The sequence below is a fragment of the Prorops nasuta genome, unplaced genomic scaffold (genome assembly GCF_024137725.1).
Source record: "Prorops nasuta isolate Cenicafe-Biocafe unplaced genomic scaffold, Cenicafe_Pnas_1.2 PNAS00024, whole genome shotgun sequence".
Classification (NCBI taxonomy): domain Eukaryota; kingdom Metazoa; phylum Arthropoda; class Insecta; order Hymenoptera; family Bethylidae; genus Prorops; species Prorops nasuta.
Genome location: NW_027116821.1, coordinates 2,118,700 through 2,133,810, shown reverse-complemented (window position 1 = coordinate 2,133,810; position 15,111 = coordinate 2,118,700). Strand labels below are relative to the sequence as shown.

The window sequence follows — 15,111 nt, the reverse complement described above, 5'->3', positions numbered from 1 at the left end:
AGGTCCGAGAAAATATCTCCGCTCTCTCTTTATTCCGCTTTCTGGCAACAATGCATATATGTTTTACCCTATTCTAAGCTTAACGCTCGTGCTTCGTGGTCTCTTCCGATAGATGGCGTTACGGGTTAGATGGACCTGAGACACGCGTTTGCCAACACCAGCGCCGCCTACCGGTAGGGATTGCCTCGGGACCTCGCATGAGCAATCTCCCGTTTCATCTCTGACGATACCGAAAGTTGTCGCTAAGAGTTACAGAATCCCACTACTGGGAAGCTAAACGATGGGATCGAAGCGCCGCCTACCGGCAAGGATTGCTTCGGGACACGGCAATCACGGCATGAGCAATCTCCCGTTTCATCTCTGCTAGTGTCTGCTAGCATCAGCTAGCATCAGCTGTATGAATAAGGACTGTGAAGGACTACCTGGTTTGTTTATATTAAATTATTATATTTATACTTTATTATATGCAGTAAGATGGACTCAAAACAAGTTGAAAAGAATAGTGAAACGATAGAAAGAATTCGAAAAACAATGAAAGACAATCATAATAATAACAGAGAAAAACAAAGATTTGCTCTTTTAAAGACACGACGTGCCTTGGGAGATTTTATTTCTGATGTTTCTTATACCAAAGAATTTATACTTGACAGAGCATTGAATTTGAAAAAAAAAACTTTGTCTATTGAAGATTATCAGCTCCTGCAAAATTCTCTTGTTCAGGTTAGTTGCAGCTGTATTTACTGTGGTGAATAATTTAATTTTTGATAATAAATATATTTATGTTCTTTTATTCAGAGCGAAGAAAATATTAATATTTTCTTAGGGGTAGACCAAATAGTATTTTCATTAGTGCGTGATTTGTCCAGCAATAACCCTGTTTCTCAATTATATGCTGCCAATTGCTGCTGTAATATTGCACTAGGTAATGCAAAAGCTTGTATGACATTGGCAAAATATATTTCACCTTACCTTGTAAACGAGCTGGAATCATTAAACAATCCATTATTGGTTTGTAAATTAATTTTATTATTTAGTTTATTGGAATTTCAATTATCAAGTATTTATACTTTTAGGAGATTTGTGCATGGACTATAGGAAATTTATCTGTTGGAAGCAGCAAGGCCTTTGACACTTTGTATAAACAGGGTGCTATTAATATATTAATTTCTTTGTTAACAAGTTGTGAAGATTTTTCATTACCATCTGTTTTATATGCAATAACTCATTGTATTTATGGAGGCTTTAACCAAATTATGTATGTTGTATTATAAATATTAATAGCTTAATCAATAACACATAATGCTTAAGCCTTTTTATTTATTTCTAGGGAAGAAGAGAAAATTAAAATTATAGAAGCAGTTCTCAAGAAAAATCACAGCTTCAGAGATAAATATTTTCTCTGGACTTTAGCATTCTTATCATCATCACCAGGTTGCCAGAGTCATTTACATAAATTTGTACCAGTTATATTTGAAAATCTTTTTGAATCTCTAAATCAAGAAGAAGATTTTGACATTATTGTGGTAATTTATTTTTTTTTTTGTAATAAATTATTTTTAATACTTCTTATATTATATTTCTCAATTTTGCTGTAGATGACAGGCCTTGCTCATATCTTGGCAAATATGATAAGCGAACCAAGTGGAGAGATAGCTACAATTCTTTTAAATTATCAGAATTATCCTAACTTCCTCACTGTTGTTAATAGGATGCTACAACGAGATAATGATTACATTAATAAAGAATTACTTTGGCTATTAGGTAATCTCTTTTGTAAAGGAAGTTTAAAAAAACTTAATAATTATAGAAATAATTTATTTTAATTTTTATCATAGGAAACTTGTATAATCATCCAATCACCATAATATCTGATAGAATGAAGAACGACTTATCCTTTTTGTCCTCATTACAGCAAATCTCTCAATCACAATATGTAAAGGGAAGTTAAACCATGCTTCCTAGATAAACTTACATTTAAAATGAGTCTAAAATGGAGAAACCTACTAAACCTTATTAGTTCCATTCATTTGCCATAGAAGTATGTCTTTCTGTACGAATAAATTTTCTTATTGTTATGTAAGGGTATTGCTCATCAGGTATATCATCAATACAGTTTATTGGATAGTAACTGAAGTAAGTACGACCTATTATATTACCAGCCGGATCATCAAAAAATCTCAAGCAAGTGTGAAATTCTTCTTCGCAAAGACAATGGTATCTAAAATGAATTATATGTATATTTTGTATGCATTATATTTTCTCAAAAAAAAAAAACAAACAAACAAACAAAAATAACTAGAAAATTGAAATTACTTATACTACTCACTTTGTGTATTCTCCAGTATTAGTTAAATTGTATTTTGTATCATTTGGCCGTATTTTTACAGGACAAAGATCGTGTCTTCTGCAGCATCTAAAGTTTCAATGGAATTGATAAGAGGATGAAGGAAACAATTAATTAGCTTGAAAATGATATTACCTGTCAATATTGACATTCTGGCCCAGATCATGATAGTGATCTGCTTTATTTTCCGGTCCACACCACTTAGTTCCTAATTAGATACAATTCATTTGTTAAATGATTTTTGGTAGAAGAAAGTATTAGAAAATCTCAGAATTCTATTTTAAGCAGGTAATAATTAAGTAATCACCTATTGTGGCGCTAGAGAGTGAATCAAGAGAGGTTTTTGATGTCTGTTTTTTTAATGTGACTTCCTTGCCCTTAAAACTAGACGGAATCACCGAATAATCAGTTTGGAATTTTTCCAAAAGCTCGCACTGATGGGTTAATTTAATCATTTCTTCTAGGCTCATTCTTTCAGTAGTATGTTCCGATTTCAGTTTTTCTAACAATTCATCAGCTTCTTGTGTTTCACTGCAACCAAAATTTGTCTTAGAAATTGTTGTTAAGGTACTGAATCTATAAAATGTGAAGGGATATACTGCTATTACTACTCACTAAACTTCAAGAATATTACAGTAGTGCAATTTACGATCAGGTCCTAAGTCAGCAACAACGACGGTTTGCTCGTGATAAAAAACCTCTCGAATATGGTTACTCTTCGTTCTGCATGACCATATATTTTTAATTCTTTTTACAAGATTTGTTGGAGGCTTTTGCGAGGCGAGTTTGCAATAAATTACTAAAATCAAGGAACAGATTAGCCAATTGGATTTCATTGTGGATTTCTCTTAAAGACACTTGCAGACTATTACAAAATATTTTAGCTCGTACCAGCTGTTCGAGCTTAACTTTTCCTATTTTTGATTTGTTGTATAGAAAATGCATTTTATATCCCTTTATCACTAATTTGACACACGCTTTAAACTTACGCTATTGCTGCTTCGTGCAGCAGTCGACCTTCCAATATTTAATTACTCGTAAAAAAACTATCGTTTAACATTTTATTTTTATGATTCAAGAATTAACGAGTTAATCGTATCTGATTTGGTTTAAATGAGAAAGTTGTATTGGTTTGTTAACTTATGTTTAAAATGCAGATATTTTTAGTTTTAAGGTTTATTTCGGGTTAAGTATATGCAGTTGCACATAAGGAGCTCGAGTTCTTTAAAATAAATTAACATAATTTGCATACTCTGTATACTGCTCAATCTTATCTCGGAATGTACCAGTCTCTTCTTTTAATATCTCCTGTATTCAAAATATTTTGATCAATTAGATTTATCACTTTGTACCACAAAAATATTTTAAAAGTATTTTTTTTTATAGGAAATATGTATATGATCATGCAAACTAAATGACACCAGAAAGAGTATAAAAATGATTTGATCAATGTTACACTCATTGCGATAAACCGTCTTCACAATATGTAAAAGGAAGTTAAACACATTATAATTACATATACAAGGTGAAGCACTTAACCCGCTCCAGAATATGAATGCAGAAAGACGCGTATTTCTTTAACTGTAAAAGATATTCAATATTTGCATAGGACCTTTCTGAAAGCAAATAACAAGAGGCTTCGAAAAAGTCCTATGCAAAAATTGAATATCTTTTATAGTTAAAGAGATACGTGTCTTTCTGCATCCATATTCTGAGGCGGGTTAAGTGCCTCACCCTGTATATACTTACACATAGAAAATATATTTCATATATAAATGATAACAAATTTTATACAGGTACAATATATAAACATTAACGAATATAAATATAACTAATATATTAAATTTGTATATGAAAATCTAATTTATTAGAGGTGGAGTAAATTCTTAAATAATTCTAATTCTTCTCATTTGTATTAGAAAATCGTCTTCGAGGAACGAATGTCCTATTCTTCTTATAACGACTCTTGTCGTCTGGTACATCATCAATGCAGAATGCTGGATGATGGTTAAAGAAAATACGACGTATAAGATTACCAACTTCGTCGTCGAAAAATTTCAAACAAATATAGAATGCCCTGTCGCATATACAGTGATACCTAAAATGTACGGAATTCATATATCGTATAATTTACTTTAGTAAGATCCATACATACAAGCATTAGAAATATTAAAGCTATATTAGTTAAGATTATTCGTAGCTTACTTAGTAAAATTATCAGTATTAATTAAACCAAATCTTGTATCATTGTGTCGTATTTTTACAGGGCAAAGATCGTGTCTCCTGCAGCACCTGAAGTTTTATTGAAATTAATAAGAGAATGTGTAAGAAGATTGATTGGCCAAAAGGTAATATTTATACTTATCAATATTGGCATTCTGGCCTAAATCATGATAATTCTCTGCTGCATTTCCAACTCCACACCACTTAGTACCTGATTAGATGGGATTAGTTTATTAAATGATTTTTTGAAATTGAAGAATTGGAAAGCTTGGAATTGAGGCAAGAACAACTGAATTTTAGATATATTATCTGGTACAATGCCAGTAAACATATTCACAGAATTTATCGATGTTTTTTTCTTTGGAGTGGCTGATTTTGCGGATGTACGTCTGGATGGAATAACGGAGTAATCAGATTGCACTTGCTCCAAAAGTTCACATTGGTGCATTAAACTCATCATGTGTGTCAGTCGTATGCTCCGAATGTTTGAAACCGTGGACAATTTTTTTAACACTTTCTGAGCTTTGTGTGGCTCGCTAGGAATTGATTTGTTTCAAAAATCATTATTACAAAAATGAATCTTTAATATTTGGGCACTCACTAAACATCAATAATGTCGCAGTTTCGAAGTTCATCATCATCTCCTATATTGGCAACAACCAAAGTGTGTTCATAGTGATAAACCTCCTGAATACTGGTATGCTTCTTCGATTGGCATCTGAACATACTTTTAAATTTTGTTAAAAAAGGCGGTTGTTGTAAGGTGAGCTCGAAAAAGATCGCCAAAATTGAAGAGCATATCAACCAATTGGAACACATTCTACGATTATTTCAACAAAAATATCGAATTGCTTTTCGAAGTTCTGAATCTCTTTGATGTAGAACATAAATTTTCTATTCTTTTATCATCATACAGACATAGTAAGAAAACTTATAATGTAACGATTGATTGTTTAATTCTCTATACTTTTGTGATATAATCAAATGTTATTTCTGTTTCGTGCAGCGATTGACCATATAATAATCTACGAGCTTGCCGCGTGTATGTAATTTGAAATAGACAGCCATATAATTGAAAAGTTAATATTTTTGTTTGAAAATTCGGTACAATTATTTGTTTTTCTTTACTTTTATAACTTATATAATTTGAAAATTATCTAACAAAATATAAATGACAATGCATAATTCACAGAGATATGTCGATTTAAAAATTGAGACGGCTAAACTTACTGTATAAGTTACACGGTAGCACTTGACTATATATATGTGTACTTGCCGTCGAGACTCTACCGTGTCTCTTGATGTTCGTGAAAGTAAAATTTCTGTACAAATTTTATTTTTTATTAGAAACAACAAAAAACGATGTAGCATTCGTATCTATCATCATCGCTTCAACAAACTGACTGAATAAGAAGTTTTACGTATATAATTACATTTTATACGAAAAATAATGGTATATGTACAGAGATATAGCATAAGTAAAAATAAAAAATATAAATAACTAATATTTTACAATATCAACTTAAGAATCAAGCTACTTGAGATGAATAAAATTGCAGTATCACGTTAAAAAATTTCATTTACAGTTTAATACTGTAATTTGGCAGGAATAAATTTCATCTTAGTTTGCGTATTAAATTGATGGTTGTCCTTTATATTTTCAATGCAAGGTATTTGCAAGATGTTGAAAAAAACACGACCCATTAGATTACCAGTTGGGTCGTTTGCATCTTTCAAACAGCTATGGAATGCCTCGTCGCAAGTACAATGAGACCTAAAAATTTAATTTAAAAAGTAAAATATTTGATAAAGCAAATATTGTGTGTGTGTGTGTGAAAAGGTTGAATTTCGTACCATATAAAATGATTCCACTACTTACTTAGTATACACAGAATTATTGGTTAAATTATATCTTGTTGTTTTTGATCTTATTTTTACAGGACATAGATCGTGATTTCTGCAACATCTGAAATTTCATTAAAATTGTTAGAAAAATGATTGAAAAAAGGATTATAACCCAAGGGATATTGTTTACCTATCAATATTTGCATTCTGGCCTAAATCACGATAGGTTTCTGCTATGTCTCCAGGTCCGCACCATTTAGTTCCTGAACAGATATTATCGTCGTTAAAAAATGTTAGATAAGCAATACAAATAATTGATAATGCGCTCAAGGAAGAAAGGACGTAAAACCTATAAAAATGTTTATTGAGACAATTAATCTATTCAAATTCAAACTAATAATCAATTGTGTAGTGTCAACAATCAAGCATTTATCATTCAATTATTTCTTCTAGTAATTAATATACATTATTTATTCAATAATATAAATAAACATTTATAAATATTACAATAGTATTCATTATTCCTGTTAACGTGTATGTATTGGTCAACATGAAAATGAAAGATATTCATAAATGCTTCAATAACACATTATTTTAATGCAAAATATTTTGCATAAAATTTAAATGATTAATTGTCACAGTCGATTCTTTAACATTAATCAACGTAACTCGTTTTGTATTTATAAAACAAATGTTATTTTATTGTATTGATCAAACAAATTATTGTAAAACTACTGATCATTCATAATATTGATGAGTGTATTTACTGTTAGAGTCAAATATTTTTAATAAACGCTGCTAATCAATATTATGTGAGCGATTTTTTTTAACGTTACTATAGTTAAATTACCTGGTACAATACCAGCAAGCAAAGATAATGAATTTTCCGTCAGTCCTTCCCCCTGAGTGAGGGGATGTTTGGACGAGCAATCCGAATGTTGAGCTTGCAATTTGTCCAAAAGTTCACACTGATGCATTAATTTCATCATCTCAACCAGTTTCACTTTTTTTATGCCAAGTGAATGAGACAAATTTCCGAGGACTGATTGGGCTTCGTAAGGCTCGCTACCATACGAATGTATTCGTTAGAAATCATTGCTGAAAAAATTAATTCACAAGTACTAAATGTAGGTACTCACTAAACTTCAATCATATTGCAATTGTGTAGTTCATGATCAGTTGACCCAAGGTCAACTACGACAATCGTTTGTTCATGATAGTAGATCACTCTCATGTCACCTGGATTCAACGATGGAGTTTTTGGAAAGATACCCAAAAGACCTTTTAACTTCAAATTAAAATGAGCTGGCTGTGGCAACGCTAGTCCACAGATTGCCAAAATTAAGGAGTGAATCAACCAGTTGCAGCTCATCGTTGAATCCTTGTAAAACACTGGCGAATTTAAAAAAATGGTCTCAGCTCTCACTAGCTCTGTCAGAGCTTGACTTATAACTTTTCAACGTTCACTTTCCCTTTTTCTACGACTCCTACTACCGGGAGACTAATGACACGAAATAATGACAGTCCAAACTGTGGCTATTTATCGAATGAATTGTCACGTTCCTAGGATCATCGATAGAAATTACATTTTACAAGTTCCTTTATCACCAAAGTATCGTGAAAACCAATTAATTTGACCTGTGAAATCATATATCCATTGTTTAATGTGAACACTTGGCACTGTCATGCTATAACTTGATGTTAGTACTGTTTCGTGCAACTATCGACCTTCGGCATATCCATGACGTAAATTATTTCTATCTTAAAAGAGAAATGTCTACATACCACTTTTAAATATATTTTAAATACTAATAAAAAATTAGTAGTTATTGGAGCATCACTTCAACACTTTCTTCAAATAATCTCCTATTTATGCTAATTCACAAATTTCTTCAAATTTTAAATAAGAATGCCAGCTAATTTTTATAGAAAAGTGTCTAAACCAGAATGATACTTTGGTGATAAGAAATCAGACACAAAGCTCCAACGATAATCTCCGAATAATAAAAGCGGATTGGATTTTGAGAGAAAAGAGGCAATAAATTTGGAGTAGGTAAAAATTAGTTGGATTAATTTTTGAATCTAAAAGTTTATTTGTTTTCAGGGAGAATATCGGATCCCAAATGAAGAATAGATGAAACCAATTTTTGAGTTACAATGTGGAGCTGGATTTGTTCTTACAGAACAGGCTTCTGTGCGAGGCTTTAGAAATGGATTGTGGAGTTGTTGCCGGATCGAAAGGAGATGAATAACTGATGAAGGAAGACTATGAACGGTGGAAAAAGCGAGTAGAGTCGAAGAGTTGTTTGTGGTCGTAGAGTCACCTGGTGTCGAGGCCCCTTTCCTTCCTTCAAGCTGAGGAGGGGGACCCAGATTCGAGAGGAGACTAGGACGAAGAAAGTAGGCCGGCAGAAAAACCAGAAAAGGCCAACGTCTCCCTGCAGAGAGACGCACCAATCCCATAGAACTGCCTAACTGAATTCCTAACAGATCCTCCACTGGCAAAAACTAACCGTATCAAACGGGTTATCCTCCTGCCAACTGTGAAGCACAGTTTCGTGATCGATATTAGCCTCGACACCAAAAATTCATAATGTCTTTACTGTACTCTTAACCCTGAATGCCTCGAGCAACTCACTAACTTATTATTTTCAATGTGCTGTACATACCATTATTATCTATCCCCAATGCTCGATGTCTAAAATTATACCACTATTGCGAGCTTAATTCCTGGATAAGTTATTGCTACATACTTTTCTCAACAATGATAAATTTTAGAAGAAACTCAAAATATAAAAAAGTTCAATTGTATTAACTTAAAATCTTTTTACAAAAATTCCATTAAAAAGCAATTAGTTTGCTCGATACAACAGTTGTGAGTTAACTGACAATAATCCCAGTAGAATAAGATATGTATGCGACATTGAATTCTAAATTGTTTTCCATGTTCCTAGCTAAGACTGTAAATTTGTTTAACAAATTAGGTTTTGGACAGTATTGCTAATTTTTTTAAATTATTCACCAGTCCACTTTCTTATATCTTATTGTTTTTCCAGGGGAAACGTGGATTTTTTCTTCTGCTGACTGATGGACTGTTGGAAATTTTAAAATTGATTCTTTAGCTCTCATGGATGATTTGGTTTGAGAGACTGCTGACCTTGGGACGCAGCATTAGTTTTACCAGTCAAGTTCATGGGATACTGCCCGGAAAGCCTGGAGGTGCTGAGAGTAATGCTGATAGGAGTTGCGTTCAGCAGCTGTAATCTTACAGGACACTGACGGTATCCTTTGAGAGATTCAAAAAACTAATAAAAATTTGTGTTTTCATGTTTAACGAAATGCGAGAAAAGAATGAGAGTTACCAGCGTGATGTGGTCCAGAACAGTGGCAACAAACTGGATCGTTTCTGGGTCGAGAGCAGAATTCGACACTGTGTGGTTCACCACAACGTACGCATCTAGGTAAATGTCTGCAGTTGGCAGCCACGTGCCAGAATCCTTGGCAACGATAACACTGAAGCACGCCGTCCCCTTGATGGAAATTCGTCCCTTCTTGCTGGCCATTTCCGCTTCCGAGTACTGGTTGGCTCGATCCTACATTTCCGGTGCGCCACCAACGCTCTGGTGCTGCGCTAAATCTCGCTGCTCCAAAAAAGTCCAAGCCTTGTCTCAATAGGAGCTCGTAATGACCCGCGTCAAGCACCTGTTCGACCAAAACAGTAAAAGAATTGATCGTGCCAGAAATCAACTGTAAAAAGCTGCCTTTACCTCGACTCGCACATATTGTCGAGATCTTTCGACACTTCCGGTCGAGATACCTTGTTTGGCCAATGCTGAGCTCAAATCCTGCAGTGGAATGGCCCATGGAACGTCCCTCAATAAAATTGCCTGGCGATATCTTGAGTCTCTGGCAGAAAATCGAGCAACCTGTGGATGTAATGATTTATTGCGAAAGCAAGAATGAGGGTTGATTATTGAAAAATTTATGCGAGGCTATTTCTTCAAGGTTAAGAGATGGAGGGTAAATAAGAGGGTATAATTATTGCAGAAATAATAGCGTGAATGGAAAGAGTATTTGGACTGGCGATAAGAAAGTGGAAAGTATGCAGGATTGCGCAATGAAAAATGATGCAATAAAGAAATAAAAGTACGCTGGAGGAGGGAGAAAGCGGATAGAATGATATTCCTCGGTCCGAGTTATTCAATTATCCCATGATTCGCTTTCTTATTTCGTAAGGAGAGTAGCATTTATGCAATATATTCGTGAAGAACCTGAACGGGGCCTCCGAAGATTCGAGCAAGGTCACCACGTTGCAAGAGCTTCTCTGCATCCGGCTCCCGCATGAATGCACCAATTAGGCCACAAGAAGTCTCAGATACGTGCCAACGTCCCGACGGGTCCGATGACCTTATGGCTTCTTCCAAACTTGATCTTGACAGTTCCGCTGTTCCAGTGAAACAGCAATTTGATAAATTACCGTTATTATTACTTCAGGAATGGAGAAAGTACTTTAACCGGAAATGCACATCTAGTAAGCACACCTTGGTTCCTTTGCACGTTATCTTGAGGACCGGCACGCGAGATGTAAAGGGAACACGTGAACTCCTCAGGCCGACCGGAAGCACGTGTTCGACCGCTTGACTGTGGCAAAAAACATGGAAAATTTGTCCTCCGCATGCCATCGTTCGAGTTCTTCGAAATTTCACGTTCAGATTCACGATCCTCTTCATCATTTTTTGCAGCTTCGTCCATACCGCGCTTCATTTCATGCCTCGAAATATCTGGAAACCGCGTTTATCCGACTAAACGGATAAACGACGACAAATAGCCCAAAACTGCCTCCATTCATTGCCTTCTTGGCAATACAAAATATTTATCGATTATCTATTGTCTTTTTTTTTCTATCGATTAAAAACCAAAAGTGTGCTCTGCTTATACAAGCTTTATTTATTCTTAATTTCCACGCGTCAGGAACCATTCGTGGAAGTGTCACATTTTGCGGAAAGCCTAAAATTGAACTGCGTGACAAACATTTAACCGTTTTATGAACGGTTTCTCTGCTTTTTCGTGATGCTGGAACAAATACTATATTACCAAGCTGTGTAGCTGTTTTTGCAAATAGAAGTATCTCTTATATCCAAAAGTACATAGCTTTTAATGGTTTGTCGTAAGAGCTTGCTCAAAACAGAGCCGCGCATGTTTTTCGGCGTACCATTTGCCCCATTTGCTTTTTAAAATTCAAGAAACGTTTGAAATATTCGGTTTTCACGTGAACGTAACTCAGTCGGTAAAACAGATCTAGATCTTATACAGCTGAGTTTATTGAAAAGTAGAAAGAACATTTCTAATCCTTTATTGTCCAGCTCAGGAATATATCACTGAAAAGGAAACACATCTAAAAATCCAGAACGTTTTAAAGCCTTGCAACACGAAAAATATATATCAAAGAAAGCCTTTTATCCTCGTCAATCGCAATATGGAAGACTTTCACGTTTTCATAAGAGTTCAAAATCTAGCTCTCTTTGATTTTCAAAAAAGAAACTACTATTATTGATATATGATCAAAGTAATAATTCAAATATCGGAGCGGATCTATAGAATAAAAATAATAAATACAAGGTTTCATGATCATGATTTGTCTTTTTTAGAGTAAAAGAGCTTCCTGATAAGGAAAGTTAGAAGTTAGTGAAAAGCAAGCGATAAGAGATACGACCAATAAAACATCAGTGAAGCAAAGATATAGAAGATAAAATTTTGTTTATATTCAGGTGACGTTTGTTCTCATCAGCTGGTAGTACCATGATTCTTTCGTGCAGTCTTACGTGATTGGCGGAAAAGTGGGGATTGGTCGTGAACGTGAAGAGTTTGCGCTGTTGAATGTTATGTATGTGTATAGTGCAATGCAGTGCAGTGGTGAGTTACTATAGCAGAGATGCGGGGAGAGCAGTATTAGTAGAAAAACCGTGTACGCATACGCACAAGAAGTGTTACAGTAATTGCAGTTGTGACTTGTGGCTGCTTATAAGCTTATTTGCTTACTTGTAGATTGTCAGAGGCCCTAGGAAAATGGCCGAAGGACGCGAGTCACAGGTCTCCACGACAAAAAGCCTCTACGATCTCAGTGTGTACGAGATAGCCGAGAATTTCCTCGTTTTCAAGAATTACCTAGCCTACCTACCTGAAAATGTGCAATTCGATATTTACCACGAGGTAAACGTCAAATCTACCCCAAAACCATTGCCACTCTCTTTCTTTCTCGCGCGCGCACACACACACTCTCTCTCTCTCTTCCTCGTAGAAGATAGCAAGTAATTTTCCTTCTCCTAATTTTCACTTTCCCTCTCATACTCTCCTTCCAACATTTTTCTTCCTTCATAAAAAATGCGTTTCAATTTTATTATCTTCGAAGTTTAAGAATGAACTATTATGAACCTCTGTTGACAGTAGACACATCTGTCAAGAAGCTGTTAAAAATAATTAATTGTCACCTTGGTTGTTTCCTAGTTGTACAAAGAGAAGCGACTATGTCTGCTAGGAATGGAATTCACAGACCTGGAGACTTTCTCCAAGATGTTGAAGGTTACAAATCGACGTATACATTTGTTGGAAAGTTTTCAGGTAACAATTCAGTACCTTTTAGATTAAATGAATTAACCATATTTCAGTGTCTGTAATACAAAGAAGTATATATTTTAGGCTTTAATGGACCATGGAACAAAAGTTGGACACCAATTATCAATAAACTATAATTTACAGTCTTTAAGAGTTAGAGAGAATCCACAAGCAAAGAAAAAAATTATTAACTTGGGTTTGAGACTTGGAGGATTTCTAAGTGATGCTGGATGGTACAGAAACAGTGAAATGGTACTATTACCTTGCAAAAATCTATGTCTTACAGATAATCAGACCCCAGAAAACTGGTGCAGAACATTGGACTGTTGTTACAAGTTTGTTTCTTTATTTCTTATTACTTGCTCAGTTCTATAAGATTTGTCAAATATCCTTTAATCCTTCAGATTGTTACTTGCACAAGCAGGCTACTGTTCCTTCCGTTCAGCGGCAGAAACTTATACTTTAGCATTGGAAACAATTGAAAAACTAAACCAGGCAGGATATACAGAAATAAATCATGCTGCTTTATATGCAGAATTCAGTACTCTATTTTTTTTAAGATGTGAATATGATAAAGCATACAGGTAAGTACACTTGTAGCCATCATTTGATTTTGTTTCTTGATATTAAAAATTTTTACTACACTAGTTGGAGCATAGAAGCATTAAAGGAATTAAAACCAACACTACCTGCAAAAATTACAATTGATGTCTTGAGGAAAGCAGCAAAAGCATGTGTGATGAAACGAGAGTTTCAAAAAGCAGGGCTGTTAATTAGACAAGCGATTTATCTTACAAGAGAAGTGTTTGATTTACATCATCCAAAATGCAGCGATGTTCTTATAGATTATGGATTTTACTTATTAAATTATGATAGTATCATGAATAGTGTAACTATCTTTTCAGTAAGTAAAATTTTATTATAAGCATTGTCTTTTTTTTCATAGAACAAAAATAATTAATATTTTATTATTTATTTTAATTTATTTATAGATGGCGCTAGATATAAGAAAAGCAATTTTTGGAAAAAATAATATTCACGTGGCCTTAGCACACGAAGATCTGGCTTACGCACTTTACGTTTATGAATACAGTTCTGGAATATTTGTAGAAGCAAGGTACAAATAAATAGTTTATGTAATAACATAAAGAAGAAAATAGATTATTATAAGAAAAATGAATATCAAATTAAATATTAAAAAAACGTTGTTAGGTTTAATTGAAACAATTTCTTGCAGTAATCATGTAGGGCAAGCTATACGTATTATGGAAAAACTATTACCTAGTGATCACTTGATGTTGTCGAGTGCCAGAAGAGTGAAAGCATTGATATTGGAAGAAATTGCATTGGACAATATAGCAGCACCAATGTCAGAACAAAACTTACTGCAAAAGTCAGAGTGTCTTCATTTATCTGCACTGCATGTATCCAAAAACACGTTTGGAGAAAATAATGTACAAACAGCCAAACACTATGGAAATTTAGGCAGATTGTATCAAAGCATGAGAAAATTCAAGGTACTTACTAATTTTGTCTTTAATTACTGTAATTAATTAATTCTGTTTTATTAGAATAGATTTCGATAATACTAATTATCTTGTTCCTTACTTTAGAAAGCAGAAGAAATGCACATACGAGCAATCACCATTAAAGAGGAAATATTAGGTCCCGATGATTACGAAGTTGGATTAAGCTTGGGTCATCTGGCATCTCTGTACAATTTTCATATGAATAGATTTAGAGATGCTGCAGAACTCTACAATCGCAGTATCGCCATCAGTAAGTTCAACTTTATTTACTGCATCAGATTAATAGAAACCCATTACCATATAAATCTCTTTGGCTTCAGGCTTAAAACTATACGGGAAGAGTTACAGCGGTTTGGAATACGATTACAGAGGTTTATTACATGCATACGAGAAACTGGACGAATACGATAAGGTGTTGGAATATACCGATACCTTGACTGAGTGGAAAGAATTAAGAGATAAACGAGCACAATCGGAAGATCCGCCAATTGATCTGCAGAAACGTCCACAGCCAATTGAGGACGTGCTTAACACGTTCTTTTCTATGTGATATTGAAA

General features: G+C 34.1%; 5 protein-coding genes across 9 annotated transcripts; 2 read left to right on the top strand and 3 right to left on the bottom strand.

Moving 5' to 3' along the window:
- Positions 1 to 345: 345 nt before the first annotated feature.
- LOC136781709 (probable importin subunit alpha-A) lies at positions 346 to 1,974 on the top strand. The gene is made up of 6 exons (XM_066740683.1): positions 346 to 720; positions 796 to 1,008; positions 1,074 to 1,255; positions 1,328 to 1,523; positions 1,596 to 1,761; positions 1,836 to 1,974. The coding sequence occupies exons 1-6, from the start codon at positions 475 to 477 to the stop codon at positions 1,946 to 1,948; spliced, it is 1,116 nt and encodes a 371-aa protein (XP_066596780.1). The 5' UTR covers positions 346 to 474; the 3' UTR covers positions 1,949 to 1,974.
- LOC136781832 (phospholipase A2-like) lies at positions 1,799 to 4,052 on the bottom strand. Its single transcript, XM_066740837.1, has 7 exons — positions 4,035 to 4,052; positions 3,207 to 3,258; positions 2,960 to 3,143; positions 2,652 to 2,875; positions 2,480 to 2,552; positions 2,327 to 2,413; positions 1,799 to 2,218 (listed from the first exon to the last, which is right to left on the bottom strand). Exons 1-7 carry the CDS (start codon positions 4,050 to 4,052, stop codon positions 2,014 to 2,016), a joined length of 843 nt encoding a protein of 280 aa, XP_066596934.1. The 3' UTR covers positions 1,799 to 2,013.
- Positions 4,053 to 4,715: 663 nt separating this feature from the next.
- On the bottom strand, positions 4,716 to 9,209 carry LOC136781711 (uncharacterized). Of its 4 annotated transcripts, XM_066740685.1 has the most exons (7): positions 9,082 to 9,209; positions 8,737 to 8,953; positions 7,552 to 7,804; positions 7,263 to 7,477; positions 6,603 to 6,675; positions 6,447 to 6,533; positions 4,716 to 6,341 (listed from the first exon to the last, which is right to left on the bottom strand). In XM_066740685.1, exons 2-7 carry the CDS (start codon positions 8,873 to 8,875, stop codon positions 6,155 to 6,157), a joined length of 954 nt encoding a protein of 317 aa, XP_066596782.1. In that variant the 5' UTR covers positions 8,876 to 8,953; positions 9,082 to 9,209; the 3' UTR covers positions 4,716 to 6,154. The 4 variants fall into 4 exon arrangements, with proteins under 4 accessions (XP_066596782.1, XP_066596785.1, XP_066596783.1 ...); XM_066740688.1 differs by lacking the exon at positions 9,082 to 9,209 and having other exon boundaries at positions 4,722 to 6,341; positions 7,552 to 8,050; positions 8,737 to 8,828; XM_066740686.1 differs by lacking the exons at positions 8,737 to 8,953; positions 9,082 to 9,209 and adding an exon at positions 8,198 to 8,729 and having other exon boundaries at positions 4,722 to 6,341; positions 7,552 to 8,050.
- Positions 9,210 to 9,498: 289 nt separating this feature from the next.
- On the bottom strand, positions 9,499 to 11,382 carry LOC136781710 (uncharacterized). The gene is made up of 5 exons (XM_066740684.1): positions 10,954 to 11,382; positions 10,684 to 10,856; positions 10,180 to 10,338; positions 9,775 to 10,114; positions 9,499 to 9,698 (listed from the first exon to the last, which is right to left on the bottom strand). Exons 1-5 carry the CDS (start codon positions 11,174 to 11,176, stop codon positions 9,538 to 9,540), a joined length of 1,056 nt encoding a protein of 351 aa, XP_066596781.1. The 5' UTR covers positions 11,177 to 11,382; the 3' UTR covers positions 9,499 to 9,537.
- An 861-nt stretch (positions 11,383 to 12,243) lies between these two features.
- Pat1 (Protein interacting with APP tail-1) lies at positions 12,244 to 15,111 on the top strand. Of its 2 annotated transcripts, none has more exons than XM_066740881.1 (10): positions 12,244 to 12,377; positions 12,458 to 12,622; positions 12,917 to 13,030; positions 13,109 to 13,359; positions 13,429 to 13,608; positions 13,673 to 13,928; positions 14,017 to 14,141; positions 14,262 to 14,541; positions 14,638 to 14,803; positions 14,874 to 15,111. In XM_066740881.1, the coding sequence occupies exons 2-10, from the start codon at positions 12,479 to 12,481 to the stop codon at positions 15,101 to 15,103; spliced, it is 1,746 nt and encodes a 581-aa protein (XP_066596978.1). In that variant the 5' UTR covers positions 12,244 to 12,377; positions 12,458 to 12,478; the 3' UTR covers positions 15,104 to 15,111. The 2 variants fall into 2 exon arrangements, with proteins under 2 accessions (XP_066596978.1, XP_066596977.1); XM_066740880.1 differs by having other exon boundaries at positions 12,284 to 12,325.

Bases quoted from the DNA above. Each gene is read 5' to 3' on its own strand.
- LOC136781832 (XM_066740837.1), bottom strand. The intron at 2,876-2,959 runs GTGAGTAGTAAT...TTTTGGTTGCAG, and splicing joins TGTAATATTCTTGAAGTTTA to TGAAACACAAGAAGCTGATG. The intron at 2,553-2,651 runs GTGATTACTTAA...GTATCTAATTAG, and splicing joins ACTCTCTAGCGCCACAATAG to GAACTAAGTGGTGTGGACCG.
- Pat1 (XM_066740880.1), top strand. From the start codon at position 12,290: ATGTTATGTATGTGTATAGTGCAATGCAGTGCAGTG. The intron at 12,326-12,457 runs GTGAGTTACTAT...GCTTACTTGTAG, and splicing joins TAGTGCAATGCAGTGCAGTG to ATTGTCAGAGGCCCTAGGAA. The intron at 13,929-14,016 runs GTAAGTAAAATT...ATTTATTTATAG, and splicing joins ATAGTGTAACTATCTTTTCA to ATGGCGCTAGATATAAGAAA.
- LOC136781711 (XM_066740685.1), bottom strand. From the start codon at position 8,875: ATGGGATTGGTGCGTCTCTCTGCAGGGAGACGTTGGCCTTTTCTGGTT. The intron at 7,805-8,736 runs GTGACTCTACGA...TAAATTCGCCAG, and splicing joins GAAAGGGGCCTCGACACCAG to TGTTTTACAAGGATTCAACG. The intron at 6,676-7,262 runs GTAATTTAACTA...ATATCTGTTCAG, and splicing joins GCTTGCTGGTATTGTACCAG to GAACTAAATGGTGCGGACCT.
- LOC136781710 (XM_066740684.1), bottom strand. From the start codon at position 11,176: ATGAAGCGCGGTATGGACGAAGCTGCAAAAAATGATGAAGAGGATCGT. The intron at 10,857-10,953 runs GTGTGCTTACTA...TCACTGGAACAG, and splicing joins TAACGTGCAAAGGAACCAAG to CGGAACTGTCAAGATCAAGT. The intron at 10,115-10,179 runs GTAAAGGCAGCT...TTGGTCGAACAG, and splicing joins GACAATATGTGCGAGTCGAG to GTGCTTGACGCGGGTCATTA.
- LOC136781709 (XM_066740683.1), top strand. From the start codon at position 475: ATGGACTCAAAACAAGTTGAAAAGAATAGTGAAACGATAGAAAGAATT. The intron at 721-795 runs GTTAGTTGCAGC...TCTTTTATTCAG, and splicing joins TGCAAAATTCTCTTGTTCAG to AGCGAAGAAAATATTAATAT. The intron at 1,524-1,595 runs GTAATTTATTTT...ATTTTGCTGTAG, and splicing joins AAGATTTTGACATTATTGTG to ATGACAGGCCTTGCTCATAT.